Here is a 22668-nt window from a genome sequence, read left to right as displayed (position 1 = left end):
AAAAATTAGAACACCAGTCTGCTGCAACTAAAGTGTAAGTTGATTAATAGGAAGAAACACAAGGCTTGAGAGAAACACGTCCATAGAAGGACTGCACCAGGGTGCCAACTTGAGTAAACTAGGGTGGGGCAGGTAAACCCTGCTCCATATAATCGATCAAATGACATGGTGCATGCACATCATTTGAAGGGCAATACCCATCAACTTAGGGGGTGGTCCCCTCAAGTATTTTATTGGAGGGGGTGAAGACCCCCTTGACCCCTAGGAGTTGGTTCCTGTGCTACAGGCCAATCAGGGGAGTGCAATGGGGATGGGCAGGGTACAGTAGGAAATCACATATGTGTATATAATGTGCTTTAGAACTTATACCTCTCGTCCAGTCTTGGGAGATTAATCTGCTGGACATTCACTTTTGAATGTACAGGGTGTGAAGTTATTAAAATGTGGACTACATACTCTGGTTCTGTTAATGGTGTTGTTTCATTGGGTTCATTTACTGGACTTCCATCTTCGTGATTGGTAATTCTTTCATCCTCTGTTCTCATTTCAACTATCGGCTCTTTTGATCCGTCTTTCCTAAAGAACATTGAAAGATTCTTAGCCTCACTTCCTTTGTGATAAAAATATGTTGCATTTTATTAATTGTCAGTATTCTGCTTTCAGAATCATGGAAGAAAAGCAAAAGGCAACTATAATTAATACTGATAAAAATATTTCAACATTTATTACACCCATCATTGTTACCTCATACGTTATCATACATTGTAACCTCAAACTAATATGCAAAAATAAATGTTATATCTAAATAATAATTTGAGAGTACCAAATTGGATTTTTCAAAAACTAACATTGAGGCTAGCAAACTATCTGATCCATTCAGCATGACAAATGATAGTAGCCATATTATAGTTTCAACTTATATAGATTAATTAATACGCTTTTCTGAATAAAAGAAGAAAAACTAATGCCTTTCTCATGGAAACTGATGGTAAGATTTTCAGAGCTGTCACGATATGCTTGCATAGACTTGCCAATTTCATTAATGTGTTATGTTGGAAAACCCTTTTCCTTTTCATCAAAGTAGCATAGAATGTGTGGGGCAGGGAATGAAATCATTTTTGAGTGCTGCTTATATATAAGGACTTTTAACTCCCATTGCTTAAAAATATGGGAAACTGATCAGCATCTACCTAACTCTCTCACTGAAAGCCACCAACAAAACATGAATGTGCTTAATTTTGGCTGAATGGGATTTGTTATGTCTTCAGTCTCAATACTGACTGAAAGCAGGTTTCCAGGGTTTTTAGACAATGGTCCTTCCAAGCAGTTCCTGGAGATTCCAGGGATTAAAGCTTAGATATTTTGCATGTTCTCTACCACTGAACTACAGCCCCTTCCAACACTGAAACCTCAGCACAAATGTCTATTTTAAAAAACTATTTAAAAAAATGGTAAAGTGTAATGTGTAATTCTGCCTTTCCTTGGCAATATGGCCCATCAATAAAAATGCATAGGAGCAGGCTGTACAGCTGCGTTCCTAAGCACATGTATTAAGGAAGAAGCATTGGGTTTTCTTAATATTGATGTGGTCAATGGTGCTACTCAGAGGCGTATGTTTGTAATTATAACCTGCATGGCAGCACATCTGTGAGCTCTTGCCAATTCAACACACCTGCAGTCTCTTAACAATTTAACTAATTAGCGGGGGGGAGTTTACCTGCTGCACCGAATGCAGTGATGTGATAGGGTAATTGATTATTTTGAAAACTGCATTTAAGTTGATCAAATGCTTTGTATGATACTGGCTGGAGTGAAGTGGTGAGAAGGGTTGCTTTGCAGCTGTTTGATTACTATTTAAAAATAAAAGATAAGCAAAGATATTGCGGGCAAGTTATTATTCCATCGCCCCAGTCGCTGCTTTAACTCAGTTGGTGAAGAAAGTCCAACAGAAAGTCCAATTGGACTGACCTGCAAGGACTGGAGCAGCATGTCTGGAGTTAAAGAACACAATTTGTGCCAGTCACCTGTTGGCACACCATTGAAATAGTGCAGCGGGCCATAAAGAAGCTGTAGTTAAATGACACAGTGAATAAGCTTTCTCAGCCTTGGAGATCCAAGGTTGTTCTGTGAATGGCAGTTCGTGACAGATTCACAATTCACATATGCTTGTCCTTTGGCTAAATGTTGCGACTAATACTCACAGATATGCAGCCTTCCCCTCCTCTAGCTCTTTACTCTTCCCACTGGAGCCACTCTTCTTTCCACAGATCCTTCTGGTGATGCACATCAGCAATCCACATTGCCGTACAAAGAAGCAGCTGACATCAGTCACGACAAGGATTAATAAAAGGGCAGCTACACCCAGTCCAATGACTGCACCGAGTCCAAGTCCATTAAAAAGTGTGTCTTGAAAATAAACAAAATAGACAAAGGCAATCTGGTTAATCTACTGTGATGCATTCACAAAGGGGAGAGCTTATATGTCTTGATGGCAGGCCTACTTTTGCACATTAAAGGCCTTAAAGTACTTCAGACTTTTCTAGCAAAACAATTTTCTTCTACTGCAATGCAGTATGCATTGTGCCTGCTGGCTTTAAAGCGTGGTAGTTACATGCAAACTAGGAAGAGTGTTCTGACAGGTAATTTAGCTACAGAATTCAATGGCTGATCATGTACTTTGGAGATAATCAAACATTATAGCTCAAAAGGGGTGTTATTTTTAGAACATGCATTATTTGATTGATGGTTTGTCAGATCCCATCATTCCACTGTTGAACGAAACAGAAAGGTTATATGTAAATACTTTTTTAAAATGCTACGGTTAGTACAAATAGACACTTTTCAAAGTTAATTGTGCAGCTATTAGTTCACACTTGATGAACTCCAAATATATTTTTGTACTTATTCCAGTGTAAACACACAGAACTTCATTAAGTTTACTCTGGAGTTGAAGCAGAATAAAAATTGGTTGAAAACGTTTATCCAGGCTACACGTTCATACAATTGGCATTTGGCAGACAAAATCATTTGTGAGGGATAGGGGACCTTATCTGAAGGTAATAAAGAAATATACAAATGTAGTTTTAAAACTATTAATTTCAAAAATCAACACTGTCAATCTTTATTCAAGTAAATTATTTTACATAACTTTCCTATCCAATCCAAGTGCATTATAGTAGACAGAGATCATCTAAGCCTACAAAACAAAATATTGAATTGCATAATTGCATGTGACTGGCTGGTTGTGTCATGCCTTTGCAGCTCTACTAAGACCTGGCATTATTAGGAACATAGGAAGCTGTGTTGCCTTGAACCACACCATTGGTCCATCTAGCTCACAACTGTCTACACCTAGGATGGGGAACCTGTTGCTGGACTCCACCACCTATCACCCTTGAACACTGGCCATGCTGACACTGAAAGGGATCCAACTTCATGTGGAAGGCCACAGCTTTCCATCTCTGGTGTACACTGACCACCAGCAGCTGGAGATGTGGGATTTAACGGGAACCTTTTCACATGTGCTTTGCTATTGGTTACAGTCCTGACATCTCCTTAGCAACTGTAACAATGCCACCCTCTTTTCTGCAGTAGTAATAGCTCTGATATCTGTGCTCAAAGATATATCTGGGCCTTGAATGTCAAAAAATGCCAGGGTGGGCTGTTGTCATATGGCCTTTACTCAGCCTTTAGTAAGAATGGACATGGATAGTGGTGGTGAAGAATAGAGAATTGACAGATATACATTAATAAAATTTGTCTATTTGTTATATCTCATCTTTTTTGTTCTATTTGTTAAGCACTTGAAGCTGGAAAGTTGACTGCTATATTCTAGACATCAAATAGCAAGTATGATCTGAAAGCCTTATATAGACCAGAGCCCCAATACATGCAGCACTATTAAAACAAATTTCAAATAGTGCAAATCTGTTACTACCAAAAAGGATGCTGACACAACTAGAAAGGAAAAAAGTAGGACTAGTACCGTAATTAAGAGTGGGAGTGGAGCATGTGCTCTTGTACTTAGGAGAGGACTAAGCTTGAGGTCGGGCACTGCTATTGGGAAGTGGCTACAGATTATGAGTTTGCAGTTGCAGATATGCAGACATGAAATTCTGTGAGATTAGGGGGGGGGGGAGAGACCTCTGGATATGAGGGAAATATAAATTCCTGATTATAGAGAGGCTTCAGAGAGTGTTTAGTTTAACATATTTAAAAGGCCCCTTCAGATCTTCACACTGAGGTCTGAAATGAAGCCAGCATGCACAAAGGGATGCTTGGGGGGCCAGGGTTTCCATGCCCCCTCCCCAGTTGAAGCCCTCAGATGTTTACTCAAATACCTGAAACAGGGCTTACACTATTTTAAATTGTTCATCCACTGAAAGCTTTGGGCAGGCAAAAACAGTAACAATGTCATAAGTAGATCTTCTTACGTGTAGAACAATATTTGCAATGTATCATCTAACATTAGAGAGGCTGTTGTTTTTGTTTTTGCAGTGAGAAATCTAGCTTGATAAAAACAGTCTTCCCTTCTGAATCCATGCTGAAGCAAAGAGAGCACAAGCCTTTTCACCTTCACCCATTTCTTGTTTTCTTTTTAACCCCTACAGCTGAAAGGCCCTCTGCATACATCATGCTAGCATACTCAATGGTTACCCTGGGCTATAGGTTGCTGATGTGTTAATAGTGGATGTATCTATGCACCATGGACTACAAGAAGATCAAACCTATCCATTCTGAAGGAATCAACCCTGAGTGCTCACTGCAAGGACAGATCCTGAAGCTTAGGCTCTAATACTTTGGCCACCTCATGAGAAGAGAAGAATCCCTGGATAAACCCTGATGTTGGGAAAGATTGAGGGCACAAGGAGAAGGGGATGACAGAGGATGAGATGGTTGGACAGTGTTCTCGAAGCTACCAGCATGAGTTTGACAAAACTGCAGGAGGCAGTGGAAGACAGAAGTGCCTGGCGTGCTCTGGTCCATGGGGTCACAAAGAGTTGGACACAACTAAATGACTAAACAACATCTATGCACCAACTCTTCACAACTGTAGCTGGGCCATGTGAAGGTTTGCACGTTTAGTGCTTTGTCTTACATTGCATTTCACAAAACATGGGAAATGGAACTTAGTGATTAAAAGCTACTGGACACCCCAATTCTTTCAGCAGCAGCAATAATAAATAATCTCTTTAATATATGATTGCATAGGTTGTGTTTGGTGAATTGTACATCTTAACCCCATAGAATCTCCTTTGGTTGAAGGATGGTACAATTGTCCCACAATGCTGCACATAGAAAAATTCACAGTAGCTTTGGGAGGTCCTGCTTAGGCCAAATATCTGAAGAAATATTGAGGCAAGAAATGAAAATCGAGGGGAAATGATCAGGCCAGTAATGATGCACATTACTTATTTCTTATCCCTCCAGGCTCAGTCATTAATTATATGACTCATAAGACAGTTTAGAGGAGTTTAATGAAATTAGGACAATTTTCTTTCTTTCTTTATGTATAACATAGGAGCAGTGAGGCACCACAGCCAAGATAACAACTGGGAACTATTATAAACATATAGAATAATTTTGCAATACCAGGACACTGTTCACTGGCTTATATGCAATTTCAGAAGGTCTAAGGGCAATAGTCACAAATTTTGATTAATGATGCTGACTGTCTCACTAAAAAGACTGGCTACTTTTGCGTTCCATTTCAGATTACTGGGTAACCTAACCCCAGTTTGAACTGCTGTTCCTAATTCAAAAGAAAATAATTTGTCAATCTTATCTTTAGTTGGTGAAATTCGTCCAAGCTTTCTTACAAATTTATTTATTAGCTAATTATTTTTAATGCCCTTTATCAGCTATGATCCCAGGGTGATAATTTAAAACCAATACAAAATGCAACTAATACAATGCAGCAAGAGGACAACCTTTGGCTTAGTAAGCATGTTACAAAAAGCCAAACCATGGCTTAATGTAAACAAGCATGCACATGGCTGCCTCACTCCATGAATCCTGCTGCTGATGTGCAGCTCTGAGCTAAACCCTGTGGTGCTTGATCTGTAATGGTAGATTCACATATGCTATAGTCATATGTTGGTGAACATTAATGTGTCCAGCAGCTCTGGGTATAATAGATAAATTGTTCGTTGATGTAATTTACTGCTGCACAGCTTAAAGCAGATGTTTGAAATCTTCAGATATTTGTGCCAAATATTTGTCTTGAGGTAGCTTTGTGAAACTGAGACTCAGGCTTAATTTTAGTCAAACCTGGAATCTATTCCACTAGCTCAATGACCTTTTTAATGCCAGGGGAGGGAGCAAAACGAATACAGTTTGGAAAAGGGAGAAAAATGAAATTGAGAAATAGTATGGGAAGAGGCCCCTTAATTCCCCCATCCCATTTCCCTGGTCCAAGTGGCTGCATTGCCAAACAACTGGTGTTAATACTTTGGTTTTAACTTACAATCTGTCGAAGAGTGAATGGTCATTTATGATTAAGTTTTTGGAACCCAAATTCCATACAAGTGTGCTGAATTTATGTGGATTTCACTTCAAAATCTGAATGAAATGGCCTTTAGGTATGTTCTCGGCCCCCACTTTCTAGCCTGTCTCTCAGAATTGCCTTGGGTTAAAACGGAAATCATGCCAAATCCCAAGTTTCCCCCTACAAACACTACGTCACATCTCACACTATCAGCAAAAACAGCTTTGTCTCCTTCTCCCTGTGGGATAATTTTGTGGACAGAGCTCTGCCCACCAATAAATCTAAAGCCTACCATCTTTTCTTGCAATGCTGATGGATTTCAGGCAGTGAGCTTAACATTACTGTTAGGCTTTTCTTTCTGTGCAAATGATTATTGTTTGTACAGAACTGAGTCACAAGACTATCGTAGGATAAATCCTCTATAAGCAGAGAGCTGCAGAGACTGCAAGGCATTGATTGTATCCAACAGTCCATGAGTGGCATTCTACTTGCACAGTAGATCTTCCCCTTCTCCCATCCCTGCTTCAGAAGGTCCCCAAACCCTCTACAGAAGGTTCTGAGGGTGTATAAGAAGGGGGCTGCTGGAGATAGGGAAGGAGAAGAGGAGAAATTTCCATTTCATAAGTGGGAGCCTGCTACATGAGGGTGGCAGCGTTGGATAAAACCCTAAATTTGTGCATCCCTAGTGTGCAAGTCTGGCAGGTAGAATCCTCCCACTACATAAATGGGTGAACAAGACTTGATTAAGTAATGCCATCCATTACAACTATGGTCTGATCATGTGCTTTCAACTCGCTCTTTGGTGAGTTCCTAAAACTATAAAGCCCCATTTAATCATCTTGCTCCTGCTGAGAATAGCACATCCCTTTATTCTTTCACTTTAAGTTCTTGGTTGTTTTTTTTATTATGTGATGTTTTAATTTATTAATTAATTGAGTGGAGCAATTAATAGTTCTAATCCCATTAGCAACAGAACTGATTAGAATTTCATGGTTGAAGGAGACAAGAAGTGATCTGATTCACGAAGGGATATAAGCAAGAAAGGAGACAACCTCAACAGGTGCTAAACTTAATTAGCCTAAGAAGCAGCACAACAAACATTATCTTCAAGTTGCCCCTAATGAGCAGTTTATATCCAAAATGCATTGAGATGCATTTCTTCATGTTACATTGTTTCATGACACTTGCAGAGATTATTTTCTCTCTTGTTTCTTTGTTGTCCCCCCCAATCCACCAAAGAAACTCACATACAAGCTTCTGCATTGGGTCTGTTCTTTGGGATGCAACCCCTTAATTACGACAAATAGCTGGGGAAGGGAGAAGTCCTTACTTCCAGCCCTCTTGGAAATCCTGATCACATAATTGGAGACAGATTCTGAGACCCAACTCTCAACTAAAGATGTCCAGTGTGCAAAAAGCAAAATAAACCAAAGCAGACTTTCCCCCTCCCATAAAAAAGCTCAGATTTTTATTTTTCTCTCCCCCTAAGGGGGGATTAGCAACTTTGTAGAATTTTCTCCACCACTTTCTTGTGGTGATCACCATCATAGAACTAGAGCTACTGTTACATAAATTGCTACAGAAAAAATGAAAGCCTTTGCAGAAAGCAGAATAAGGAGAGATGGTTTTGCAAAGCAATGCAGTTACGAAGCAAACATACATCAAATTGTAAAGAAAGGAAATAAAATATTGAATTTTATGGGCAACACTCTGTGTAATGGAAATCTCAAATCTCAATTGATCATACTTAATTCTAGTGAATTGAGCGTCGGCAATTTGCAATTGAGAATTCAACATTTTGCAAGCTAGTCACAGATTTTAAAATAGTGGGCTGTATAAAATTTGCTAATTTGGATCCTGTGTTTAGTTTGATTGACATTTGTCAAAAATGTACTGGTTCCACAATTCTATCACTTTCAAATATGACTAGCTTTTCATAAATGAAAATAGCATGCCTTATCTATGGTCCTGTCAAGTTAACTATAATTTTTTTTTGCCATCACTACACCAGGTTCAATAAGAGTTTCTCAAAAACTTTTGAATGGGTTATCACTCCCAACCCTTTTAATTATAAATATGTTATCTATGACAGAGGGTTTTGTTCTGAAAATATTCCATCCAAGCAGAATCAGATAAATGAGATGACATGTGAAAATTAGTATCCGCAGGTAGTACCCATCAATATATAGCAGAGGTAGCCAACATGGCTTCTTCTATATGTAATTAGAATAAAACTTCCAACATCTCTGATCATTGGCCATGCTGGTGAGGTTGATGGGAGTTCTAATAACATCAGTAGGACGCCACAAAGCTGTATTTTAAAGTACAGCATTTTAAAAATGATTCTGATTACCTGTGGTTGCAGGAAACTAGCTGCATGTGACAACTTGGGGCTCAGGTGGGCAGTGCATCCAACCAGTTCAATACTTCAGGAAGCCATGTAAATTATGTGGAGCACTCATTACCTGCACTGGTCTATTCTGCTGTTTTAGCTTAGAAAAAGAGGGCCTTAATGTAATCTGTTGTAATATTTACCTGCATGGGAATAAAGGTTTGTATCCAATGCTAGTATTACTCAGAATAAGCTCATTGAAATGCATTTGTTAGTGGTGTTCATTAGTTTGAATGTGTCTACTCTGAGTCGAACTAGCATTGCCTACAGCCCATAATTACTAATTTTAAAAGATGCTGAAATCACCATGACATTCGTTTCAAAGGATGGTTCAGTAAATGGGAATGGAATACAAACAATATTTCTTACTGGTCCCAGTTTATTTCAATTTGAAATAGTAGATATCGAAGACCAAGCTTTGGAAGGTGAAAGTATTACCAACAAAATCTCAGGGTGGTGACTCTATATAGCTTGTCAGACACTGTGCCCTCCTTGGGTTACAAGTAGGATTTTCTTTTTTTAATATGATTAATAAATTATCAGAGTAAAAATTAATTAAACAGTGTTTAATTAAACATGTGTTATTTTCCTCTGCACATCTATATGTTGGAATCAGAATAGGAAAAGGGAATCTTCACCCTTGGGACTGAATCCAGCTCTCCTGGCATAATAGGGCCTTGGGATTGTTCCCAGGCCACACCCTCTCTCCCTAGACCATGTCCCTGCTCTGTGCCTTCCTTGGGTTGTTTTGCTTAAACTCTGAAAATGCATCTTGATTTCCTATATGCAGGATGGGAAAATGTCTATGTGAAGAGAGGGCCCCTGTCTTTCACGTGGCTGCTGCAGTCTACCAAGGGCAAGAGTCACCTCCATTGCTCCACCCACTTTTGTTTCTGGCCCTGCCCACAGCTGACATGCAGTCCACATAAGTTTCCTTGTGAAAAAATGTGATTCTTGGACTGAAAGGTATGGAATCTTACTGGAGGAGCACCATATGCTGTTCACCCCCACTCCCATGATGCTTCAAGGCAGGTCTCTGACTTAAGACGGAACAGGTATACACAAGTTTAATAAGGAAGCAGGCACTTGTGCAGCTCTTTTGAAAATGCTACCAAAATCACAGGCCTGAAATTCTTATGTTGTATGGCATAGCACCTTTCCTCCTAGCTGCTGCCATGTGTACAGCCAAGTTTGAACTGATGTATATATGTCACACTCCCACAATACTATTGTACTAGGGCTGTATCCCAGATTTGACCAAATCTCAAGCCAAGTCAACCTGATTCAGGTGGGTCTCAGCTTTGGTTGATTTGAAGTTGAGGCCTAAGGATAACTGATAGATTATTTTTATTGTTAATAGGAGCTGACAATTTTGCTTGGTTTTTTAAATGTTATACTCAGACACACACATACACATACATGCGCGCGCGCGCACACACACACACACACACACACACACACACAATCTGAACACTATTATGTTTTACTGAAAGATCTTCATGATAAGCTAGGTTCTATGTCCATTGTAAAGAAGCAGTATGCCTCTGAATAGCAGTTTCTAGGCATTACAAATGGATTAAGGTCATGCTTGTGGGTTTCCCATAGGCTTCTGGCTAGTCACTGTGAGAATCAGATGCTGAACTAGACTGTTCTTATAGCTGCATTACATTTGGTAGGGTTCAGAATAAGAAGCAATAACCACAATGCGATGATTGTGTTTTCTTCAATATTTTACTGATAAGACAATACTGTCCTTTGACTTTAAAAAAAAGGGGGGGGGGGAATCCTGAGAAGAATGTTATACAATTAACTGTGATGTGGAAACGTGTGAATTAGAACAACAGTATCTTTATATATAATTAAAGAAACTACTGCTAAATGAATGTTACATCACTTTTCTTTATTACAAAAATGGCGTAAAGATTACATAAAACAAAATGGACATTAAACAAGTAATGAAAGACGTGCATAAGGTTACAAATGTTTTTGACATTACACTTGGGAAGATTTTGTGGGACATTACACTTACAATGCACACACTTGTTTTAAGGAAAAGATATGATGCATGACAGTAACCATCAGTGTGTACTAAAAGCCATTGAGACAGAATGTCAATGAGACATGAATGAATGAATAAAGAGTTACACAGTGCTTCATAAACTACTTTAAAACTATATATTTCTACATTTGGAAAGAGTTTTGTTTTTAAATAGCATTCCAGAGAAGATATTTAGTATGGACAGTTTCTCTCTCACACCCACACCCCTACACCCCACACCCACACCTAAAATCATGGCTTATTGGGAATGAGAAGCAGTAACCCATGAACTTTAAAACCACAGTTCCCCATTACATCTGACCTTGGGGAACTGTGGTTTGTTCTAACCAAAGCTAGTTAAAGCAAACTAGGATCAAACTCTGGTTTGAACCAGGCTAGACTAGCTTAAGCCAGCTGTTGGGAACCTTTGGTGCTCCAACGTTGCTGAAATACAACTCCCATCATCCATTACCACTGACCATACTTGCTGGTGCTGTTGGGAGCTGTAGTACAGAAACATCTTGAAAGCCAGAGGTTCCTCACATCTGCTTTAAGTGAACTAGACATATGCTGGATATGCTTGATTTATCTTTCACGTGTTACAATTCAAATATGATTAGTAACCAAAAGAAAATAAGAAAATAACGTTAAGACCAACTTTATATCAAATAAAAACAATTATTTTACAACCGGCAAATATACATTCCTGTAATTTGATTACTGAAATAAAGAGTTTACATTAATGGACAGCAACATGTTTTTGTATCCAGAGCTTTAATGCTAAGTAGATGTCTTTTAAGGATTATGAAATACAAGAACAAATAAAATGCTAACCGATTCTAAGATCGATATACAATGCTCAATTTATTTCAATGTGTCTACTCTGGGCATGGCTGAAGCTGGATATCACACACAGTTTTGAACTTTGTGAATTAGTGGGTGCTTTAGTGAGGGTAGCTGTACTGCTGCCTAGAGATTCGGCTTTAGATGATGCCCTGCTTGTCACACCTTTAAATTCTTAGAGAATTGGTGTGGCCCTCTAATAAAAAACCCCATAAAAATATGTTGCAATAATTAGAGAAATATGTTATTACTCACTCACATAGTACTTACTATTTAGTTAAATGCCTGTAAAAGGATCAGATTGGCGTAATAGTCTCTGGACTCACACCATCTCTTTCCCCTTTCCCCAACCTATTTCTGCTTCCTTTGCTTCACAGCTCAGACTCTGTTTCATGGCTCTCCCTCCCTCATTCAGCAGCCCTGTGCTGAAGTTTCTGCCCTTCATCTGAGCACTCAGGTGTTTAACTTCCCATTCCACAGTCACAGCATCCCATCACCTTCTCCCTACTCACTCCTCACCAATATTTTTCAGTGTTGAGATAGGTCAGAGCTGGATCAGGAGCTGTGAATATGATCCTGCCCCTTATTTTGCCCACAGGGAAAGCCTCACTGAAAGATGACAAGAGAAGGTGTAGGGACTCTTCATCCCAGGGGTGCCCAATGGCACCTGCAACATAACATGACATTGCGGTGTCATGATGTCATGTTAATCAGTGCGCTGCAGCAGAGCTTCTGAGGCCTGGCAGGGCCTCGGACGCCTCAGAGATGATGCCCAAGGCCTCCCACGATCTCCAACGAGACTTCTGGTTTGTACTGAAAGTGCCGTCAGAAGGCCTGGTTGGGCCTCCAGCGCGACTTTGGGTAGAAACCAGAGGTCACATCGGAGCCCGCAGTGTGGGTACCAAGCACCCAGAAAAAAGTTGTGGATGCCGGGGCATCTAGGTCACCCAATGCTTGGCACCTACGCTTCACTTACATTCAGTCTGAATGCCTGAAAGTCATGAATGCCTTTGCCATGGTCAATGTAAAGGGCAGTACAGCTGATTCTACCCCAAACCCACCCACTGAAGTGTTCCAAATAAGATCGCTCGCATGTTTCCAGTGTTGTCTCTTTGGTAAGAAAGAGGTAGCCTGCTGCTGCCTTGCTTCCAGATATTTTTTGAGAGTCCACTTCCCTGATGTAACTGAGAAGCTATGTCATAGTAGCAAGACAGTAGGGAGATATATAGACCTAAACCATCTAGAACAACCAATTGTTGCTACTCATTAGTGCCCATATAGACTAATAGCTGTAATAAGGGGGGCGGGCAATGCAGATGACACACATTTGGTAGCAATCCCCTCTGTTTCTCTATACATCCTATAGTATGCTTTCTATATGTTCCATTTATATATGGTACTTCACTACTTCAGCAGGCATGGCTCTTTATTGCTTGTATGGAGACATGCAATTTCAAGCTCTTATTAGAATCAACAATGCTATGGGCAGCCTTATTGCTGACCGATTAGACAAATTATATGGGAAAATTTATTTATTCATTTATTAAAATATTTCTAGAGCATTATTCATACACAGCAGTAAGGCAGTATACAAAAAAGCAGAATTACAATAAAATTACAATAAAAAACAAATTGGCATTAGAAGCCAGCAGAACACTCAAAATAATAATAATGCATTTTCAGCTAGTGCCAACATTGCATTAATATATATGCTTCCTGCAACTCACAGGGAAGGTGGTTTCACAGGGAGGGTGACACTTGAACAGACCCTCTCTCTGTGAGTTGTGGAACAACCTAATATGTTTCTGAACATCGGTATAAGATATAGCCCAAGTGGTTCCTTCCAGATGTGACCATTGGCCACATGCTGGCTGGGGCTGGGGCTGATGAAAGTTGCAGGCAACATCTGGAAGGCACTACAATGGCCACCCCTCCTTAAAAAATCCCAGTCCTATTTTAAGTTCTATTGTTATATTTCTATAGGATCCATAGTAGGTTTACATTAACAAGACGTGCAGATCGTAGAAGGAAAGGATGCTAACTAACATCAACATCTAGTATCTAAATGATTATTTGCTTATTAATTTTGACAGGCCAGTCAAACTGACAGGCTTCAATTCATCAAGATGTTTAGGCTTATGCATATTTAAAGCATATACACTAGCAGAGAGGATATGCACATGGTTAAGTATTTTTAGGACATCTGCCTAATGCAGATTACCAACATATTACTAAAGGTTTTAGGAGTGAAGAAAGTTATATAAAACAACATATCAAGTGTAGCTCATTAAGGTTTTGAAGTTGCAAAACAGTTGCTAGGTATTATTTGCTAAATTATAAATTGGCTAGTGAAGTTCCCAATATGAATGATATGTTGAATGATACCCATAAAAATAATGTGAAATAGAACATTTACTTTCCTAAATACAATACATAAGTGGATATCACTGACCATTGAGAAGTTTCAATCTTATGTTCTGTATTTGAAACACAGATTGAATGATAAGTTTATTACTATCCTACAATTTTCATGTAATCTATTTTTGCCTTTAGAAAAAAATGTATTCCCTGGTATATTAAAAACATAACAAAATTATTAGACCTACCTACCTGTATAGTAGTTGCTTAATCATGAGACCTATTAGATGCCCAAAGGTAAGTAGTGTAAATTGTCTGGCTATATAAAATGTCTGACTATTTAATATGTAAAAATGATTAATTTGAAGAAATAACTAATTTTCTTTATAGAAATCTATGGTTGATGCAAGAAAGACTGAATAACTGAGCAAATCTCTCAGTGGGCAAAATTAAAATTTTATATAGGAAACCAGTCAGAGATGTCCTTTTTCCCTGTTCTTGAATACCAGCATGCTACGTTAAGTAAAAGATACATATGAAATAAAAATAAATAATCAGACTAGTAAGATATCACCATTGTCATAGGATATCATGTATCTCTTATAATATTATGTTTTTCAGAACTGAAAACATCACCCCAGTAGCTCTCTGGGGAACCTTTGGACCTGCAGATGTTGCTAAACAGCATATCCCATCAGCCCTAGCAAACATGGACAATGGCCAGGGATTATGAGAGCTGTAGTTGTAGAATCTAGAGAGCCAAAGATTTCCCAAACCTGCATTAGAGAAGCATTTTGATTTGCTATTAACCATGATAACTCAGAAAAGTATATTACTTTAACAACTAAGGGCAAGGGGAGAGTAAATCAAAGTTCCCATTTGTGTGGACTAAAAAATATCGGAGACACTTGGAGCTAATCCTACATCTGATCACTTGCTCATGTTCTGAGAGGAGAGAGCTATCGATGGCTACTAGTCATGATGGCTATGTTCTGCCTCCATAGTTGGAGGCAGCATTGCTTCTGGGTACCAGTTGCTGGAAACCACTGGAGGGGAGAGGGCTCTTGTTCTCAAACCCTGCTTGCTGGTTTCCCAGAGGCAAATGGTTTGCCACTGTGAGGCAGATGCTGGACTTGATGGACCATTGGCCTGATCCAGCAGGCTCTTCTCATGTTATATTTATGTGTAATTAAACTACTTTGTGTGGGGTGTGTGTGTGGGTGTGTGGGTGTTTGTATGTGTTAAGAAGTTATAATTGTGGATATAATGGAGCATACTCTATTCCTACCAAAGATGATTAAATGAACCAAGATTTCCACCTCCAATGTTCTGAAGAGGTTGCATTAAGTATGAATGTTGAATGTGTAAGTTTATGTCTAGAGTCAATGAATAGAACAAACACCATTAGATGTACAACTGGATAAGTGTTTAATGTTTCGTGTATCTGTTTAAAAACCAATAAAAATTGTGTGGGGGGGGGAGTTATAAATATGGATGGGGTGTGGTTTATCTTGGGCAGCACTTCCAAAAATTATCTGTTTCAAGCAATGTCAATTATTTAATTATCCCAATACATTAATGAAATGGCAAACTAAAATAAATACTTTAATGAGGCTAAACAAGAGCTACATCCTACATTGTTGCCTTAAGGGGGATAGACGGTCATATTGCTGATTATTTGTATGCTTGTCAGTTGAAGGATTTATCAGGAAGCATCATGGCAAGAAATGGAACAATTTGAGTCCTTCATGTATTAGAAGTTTGGAAATAATAACTGATATACAGTAAGGGTAAAATGGAAGGGGAGAATCATATCCTCAGAACAGTCCACTAGCTGCTTCCAGATGTAATCCAAATTTCATAAAGTAACATTTCAGAGGTGGAAAGCTCTAAGCAGGCATGAATTTACTGATACCTTTAAGAAGTGAAGATATGAAAGCTGACTAATGCAATTCTGTTCCCTGTTGATTTCCATATTTGAAAAATATTACACAGAGTCTGAAAATGTGTTTTTCACACTGTTTTAGAGAAAGAAATTCCTTTGGTGGAGAGGAGGTGCAAATCTTGCTTTATACCTTTTTTAGGTAAATGAGAGCATAGCATAGCATAGCATACCATAATTGCTACATAATAAAATGGGAAGTAATTTCCAGAGTGCTGAATCCACATGGGGAAAGTGCTGCTTTTCCAAGGGTAATAGAAAATTTCCTCCAGCAATAGGAACAGATGTGACACAGGTGAAATGAGGCATATTGATATCTCAGTTCTGATGCTGTCGAGTGACATAACTACAGAAACTATACAATAAGACCTGTGGCCTTGGGGTTATTATTTAAAGTTAGATTTTAAATTTCACATAGAGATACTGAATAGTATGAAACAGAATCCAATGATGAATTTTATTAGAGGATTGTTATATGGTAGTTTAAAATCATCAGGTATTATAATTATTTATCTGGGATCTTTACTTCAATATGTATTTCTAGATATATGTTTTAGTGGGTTATTCCTTTATATTAGCTGAACATTTATATGTATTTATATGAAAGAATGTGTTTTACCCTTAATACATAAAAATAAAGGCCTTTCCCTATAAATTAATCCCTGTCATTCCAATAATTTACATACCAATAAGGCCAGTGATATAAAATATTGTCTATTACTGTGTTAATGGAATTATCACCAATATCTAATCTGGTGGATGTATTGAAAAGTAACAACATTTAATGTAAAATTATTAACTGTCTCATATGGGAATGATTATTATTTTTTTGTAAAGAAGTATTAGTTAAGGCAGGAATGGCTGCATTTTACCTACAATAAATAGTATATTTTACTCTCAGTCTTGGGACGGTATTCTGAGAGAGGTTTTAGTTGTCTGAAGAATTGTGATAGGAAGGAAAAATAGAAAAGGATTGCCTGGGGAACTTACAAAGCCTATAGAGGTACGAAATGGCTGCTTGTTTGTTTTTGAATATATATATACATATAAATCTAAACTATGTTAAAATATATATTAGGCAAAAACGCTCCGGCCTGAAGTTCTGCATGCATTCCAATATGCTTCTGCAGGTTTCCCCATGGACTTTAATGTCAGAAATAACATTGTACAGGGATGTATAAACAGGCTCTCCCTAACAGCACAGTGAATGGAAAAACACAGGTAGGGACAGTAAAACTCTTTATGGGTATTTAAGAGGTCCCAACTATATTTAATAGTCCTTAGAAAGGGCTGAACTTCAACACTTTGCTTTAAAAACCAAAAACAAACAATGTCATAAGAAATAACAAAGAGCATATAAATACATCTTAATAAAGGCACAGCAATATGCATAGTGGCATATATGAAACCAAAGTATTCTAATAGACTATTCAAGTCATGTGATAAAATTGAACTACAGGTCAACCCATGGGCCAATGAATAACTATGCTTGTGGTTGTTGCTGTTGTTGTTTTGCAAAGAAACATAATTGAGACAGAATGGCAACATTTTACTCCAAACCATGCTACAAGTAGCTAATCATGTTGTGTGTTTGCCATAAGATTGAAACTGTTTCCACAAGTGATGCTGAGAATCTATCATTTTGAACTGATTCTACTTCTATACCATGAAGATTCTACATTCAAATTGCATATGCATGAAATACAAAAGATGATTTAAGCATCACTTCTGAAAACTTTCTTAGGGTTTCCCCAATGAAAAAAAGCCACTCGTAAGGAACATTCATTCATGCATAGTTTCTTCAGTTGCTTTCATGTTGATGTAATATAACAAATATTTTAAAGGAGCTCCAGAAAGTCCAATAGTATCCAGGTCTGTTATTTCCCCTTAAATAGGAAGTTCACAGAAAGAAAGAAAAACCTCGTACAATGTTCGCCACCATGGTTCACCACCAATATGAAAACGTGCACAATAGACTTATGACTATAAGGAAAACAAAGCCAGCAGCATTCAGCTGCCGTGACTGGCATCCATTTCCACCTTTACGGGCTTCGCAGCAGGTATCTGCTTTGATGAAGATTGATATAAAAATCAGAAGTGTAAGAAAAAAATTGACAAAAATGAAAAAAATATTATAAAATGTGAAAAAAGAAAATTAAAAGGAAACAGTGATAGTGAGAAAGAAAAAAGAGAAAAAATAATTAATGCAATATTTATACAATGTCAAAGACATTTACTTAAACCAATTACTTTAAAATGTTGAAAATGTAGGTAAATGAAGGGCCCTTTTTAAAAAACGTGAAACAAATATCATCTGAAGTAGGAGGAATTACTAGGTTAAGATACTGAATATACTTTCAGTAAAAGTGCACCATAGGAGCCCTAGGACAACAATATGAATTTCAGGTGGAACCACACCACTGCTAATCCCATTTTAGTTCTTCTACTGATATTATTAGACAAGCCAAGATGACATGTTACCACAATATTGCTGATCAGTGTACTACTCAGATGCATCAGAACCCAGTCAAAATCTGATTTTGCAAGATTGCAATGGAACAAAATGGCCTCCCATTCACCAACATTTAATACCTTGCCAAGGTGCAGGCAATAAATTATGAGTCATTATGTTGCCTTCAGCTGATCTGCAGTACATACTAGTTAGATACAGCTCTTTCTGTTCCATTACTTTGGAAGTACTGAGAGGCTATGCAATTTTCATCTTTTAAAGTGTTGGTAGAAATCCTATTGAAGTGGCTGAGCTATAAATCAGTTTGGCATATCTTGCTACACTGTGCAGGTTCTGCATGCAATGTATATGGATGGTGGTGGCATGTATGAAGCCCAAAGCTCTATCACATGAATGACCTTATCTGATTGGTAATAGCAAAATACCATTTATCCATTCATGTTATGTAAGAAATAAGTTGCACTGGGAAATAAAAAATGTTATTCAGGTTCAGCGCAGGGCCACAGAAATCTATGGGCATATGTAACTCAAGTCCATTAATTCCAGTGGGTCTATCCTGATTATGAATTAGATGGATGTAATCCATCTTCCTCCCAATGAAGTACCTCAGTTCTAGCCATGTCTACTCAGAAATAACTCTTATTGAATCAAATGAAGCTTATTCTCAAGTATGTAGGGTTATGATTGCAGCCTAAGTGTCTTTGAAACCTCCAGTCTTTGATCAAAGAGCAGAATTGGGGAAGAACAAATGGGGGGGGGTGAATCTTTCTCTTCCTGTGCCCTACAAATCACCAGCAGAGCAGAAATGGTGGGTGAGTGGGAGTATATATTAGTTCTGGATTTTTTTGTCTTTTAAACAGTTTCACAATGAGAGAGAAATAATTACATCAGATCCAGGACTGGGTTTGCTCCAGTTCTGGGAGTATGATGGGGACAGTTTCATGCGCAAACATAAATGTTCCCATCACAATTTTTGACATTAATGCTCCAGTGTTGGAGAGAAACTGGCTGTGAACTTTTCCACAACAACATACAGTAGAGGAAGCCTCTGATTTCATACCTCCTTCTCCAAGGGAGATCCAATAGATCCAACACTCCTATCATTATAAGCATATATAGCAAATGCAGCTAATAGACTTTTCTACGCCTCTATCCTACAGGACTTTAAATGTAAGATTTCTAAGCAATTCATGTTGGGTTTCTGACTTTCTGCTGCTCTTTCTGGCCAATAGCCATGACTCACCTTAGCCCTCTCACATTCCATTGGAAAATTACTCCAGATGCCTCTCGATCAGCACATAAGCTTCTGAGGCATCAGCCTATTTTTATGCTGGGGAGGGTGACATGCTGCTCAGAAGAGGTATGCATTTCCCAGCAGGCATGCTCCACTTAGCCTGACCTAGACTACTTTCCCCAACTAGTTTTTTTTTTCCCATTAGAAAGAAATATTGGAAGCTGTTGTGATACAGACAGGACATCTCTATAAGAAGGGCTTGGAGATAATAGCCTGCTAGATCAGGCCAATTGCCCATCTAGTCTAGCATCCTGTTATCACAGTGCCAACCAGATGCCTGTGGCAAACCAGTGAGCAGAACATGAGCACAAGAGCACTCTCTTGTGGTTTCCAGCAACTGGTATTTGGAAGCATTGCTGCCTCCAACTGTGGAGGCAGAGCATAGCCATTATAGCTGGAAGCCATGGATAGCCCTCTCCTCCATGACTTCACCTAATCATCTTTTAAAGACATCCAAGTTGCTCGCCGTCAATGCCTCCTGGGGGAAAGAGTTCCATAGCTTGACTAGCCAGCTACTATGACTCCCAGATTTCACCCCTGCTCTGTCACTTCCATTTCATTTTTTTTTTAAATATTTTATTAAATTTTCTTTCCAATAGTCAAAGATTTACAAAATAAAGAGTAAAGAATGAAGATAAGAAAAAGAAAAAATACATAGAAACCAACTTTCCATAATATTTTAACCGTTCCAACCGGACTTCCCCACATCTTCCGAATCCTGCGTTCTTTGCAATTAAAACATCAGCAATTTGTTACCTTATTTCATGTCTTACTGTATCTTTCAAGTACTATGTTTCTAAATTCAAAATACTGTATCTCAGATATTTATACCTTAAAAATAAACATAGTATGGTTACTTCATGTTGTCCACCTCATCTTTCTTATAACTTATTTTCCAATTCACCTATTCAAGTTGCTGAAGCAAAAGTTTCCTAATCGTACACATTCTTAACATTCATACAACTTATAATGTTTTTGCAAATAGTCCTTAATTTTTTTCGAGTCCTCCTCCATTATTTCCTCTCCCAAATCTCGGATTCTGCCAGTCATTTCAGCCAGTTCCATGTAGTCCATCTGTCACTTCCATTTCAGACCCCTCAAATTAAGATTTTTTGGGGGGTCCAACATGCACCACTTTACACTTGTTTATATTGCATAGCATTTGCAATTTTACTGCTCATTCACTCACTTTGGAGAGGTCCTTTATTCAAATTCTCTTTTTTGTTTTTGACAACCCTGAACAATTTAGTGTCAGCAGCAAACTTAGCCACCTCACTGCTGACTCCTAACTCTAGATCTCTAGGATCTCTCAGCTGGTTGAGCAAAGGCACTTTCTAGACATCTCTCAGACGACAGCAACTAGGAGCAACATTGCACAACCCAACAGCATTGATCAGGTCTCTGTTTCTGAGACAGTAGATGCCACATCTGAGAAATGGGAAGAAATGGCTACTGCACAGAGTTCTCTTGCTTTGAAATGTCCTCTACTTTTGAACCGAGGCGGTGCTTTCCAAATTATTTAAGAATGTGAGCAGCTTAATATGGAGGGTTTGAAATAAAGGAGCACAAAAAGGAAAGATAGCAGTGTTGGTCCATAAGGAAAATTACACACTCCACAGTAGGGCAATAATTTTATTAGGTCAAGAAAAATATCACAAAATCGTGTCAAATTTAATAATTGTGTGATTTTCTCCTAATAAACACATTTTTCTATGCAGTACATGTTTTTGCAGTGAATTTATCCTAATATAATCCATTTTGTATGTAAGCCTCACCAATATATTCGTTTTTATGCACAATTGTTCCTAACAAATTCATTTTTAATTAGTTGGAGAACTGAGGTGAAAAAGTCAGATAAGGGCGAATTTCAAAGAATAGTCGTGTCTCCATTCCCATAGCATTTCAGAAACATGTTTGTTTCTGAGTTTGATAAATTCACCTTTAAATGTGAACTGAATTCTCCAAACCCATTCCTAGAAAGAACCCTATAATTTACCCACTTATAGTTCTTACAGAGCATACTGGTGTGGCAATGTGACTACTGCACTGTAGATGCTGTAACATGTTGAGTGGTAATAGGACAGAGAGGAAGAAGCAGAGCTGAGTGTCAAGATTTCTTTCCCATAGAACCCTACAGGGTGGACTCAGAGACCCACAATGGTTTCTTACTCCAGGTTCTGCTTGGCAGGTTCTAATCACAGTATCCCTTTTTTGATAAACAACCCTTACAGTATAACCTGTTTTCTTTGGTGCACCACTGAAGTTTACACTCAGACTTCCTCCCTTGGGTATCTCTCTTTCACAGCTCTTCATCTCACAATTATCTCAATGTGCCTATGCTGGCAAAAGATGTCTAGAGTTTATCATTCATCTGTACTGGATCATGGAAGCCTCAATTGTTTCTACAATTCAGCTGGGCTGTGCAAAGAACAGTAACATGACTGAAGCTGTGTATATGTTACCATTGGTGTTTGAAGATGAGTATTACATGATGTTAGCCACAATTGATATGTAACTTGTATTTTCTTGAAAAATACTCTTTAAAAAAATAAAACTATTAAAGCTTTTTCATAATGCAACAAATTAAAAGAAACTAATCTGAATAAAAACAAAAACAGAGAGAGGAAGAAAAAGAGAAAACACCAAATGAAAACAAAAAAGAATGGAAGAAAATGAAAAAAGAAGAAAAATATAAAGGAATTTTGATTTTCTGTCAGTTACATAAAATAAATAATTCAAAATAGACATTCTAGAATGACATCCAACTGATCTACTTTCTGTGTGAAAAGGAAAATGAATTAATTTGAGACATTTGGGTCAGAAGATTGGGGGGGGGATGCCTAT

At 38.2% G+C, this 22668-nt stretch overlaps 1 protein-coding gene across 3 annotated transcripts in view; it reads right to left on the bottom strand.

Annotated features, from left to right (window-relative positions):
* The window catches only part of NCAM2 (neural cell adhesion molecule 2), a 197376-nt gene that overhangs the window by 6732 nt on the left and 167976 nt on the right, over positions 1–22668 (bottom strand). The window contains exons 16-17 of one of the 3 annotated variants that reach the window (XM_028726953.2): positions 2202–2406; positions 457–576 (exon numbers count right to left, since the gene is read on the bottom strand). In XM_028726953.2, coding sequence (XP_028582786.2) covers positions 457–576; positions 2202–2406 — 325 coding nt within the window. Of the gene's footprint in view, positions 1–456; positions 577–2201; positions 2407–10758; positions 18128–22668 lie in introns of those variants that run through there. The other 2 variants (XM_028726954.2, XM_028726955.2) reach the window with 2 other exon arrangements.

This window comes from Podarcis muralis, chromosome 4 (assembly GCF_964188315.1).
Source record: "Podarcis muralis chromosome 4, rPodMur119.hap1.1, whole genome shotgun sequence".
Taxonomy (NCBI): Eukaryota; Metazoa; Chordata; class Lepidosauria; order Squamata; family Lacertidae; genus Podarcis; species Podarcis muralis.
This window is presented reverse-complemented; position numbering and strand designations above follow the sequence as displayed.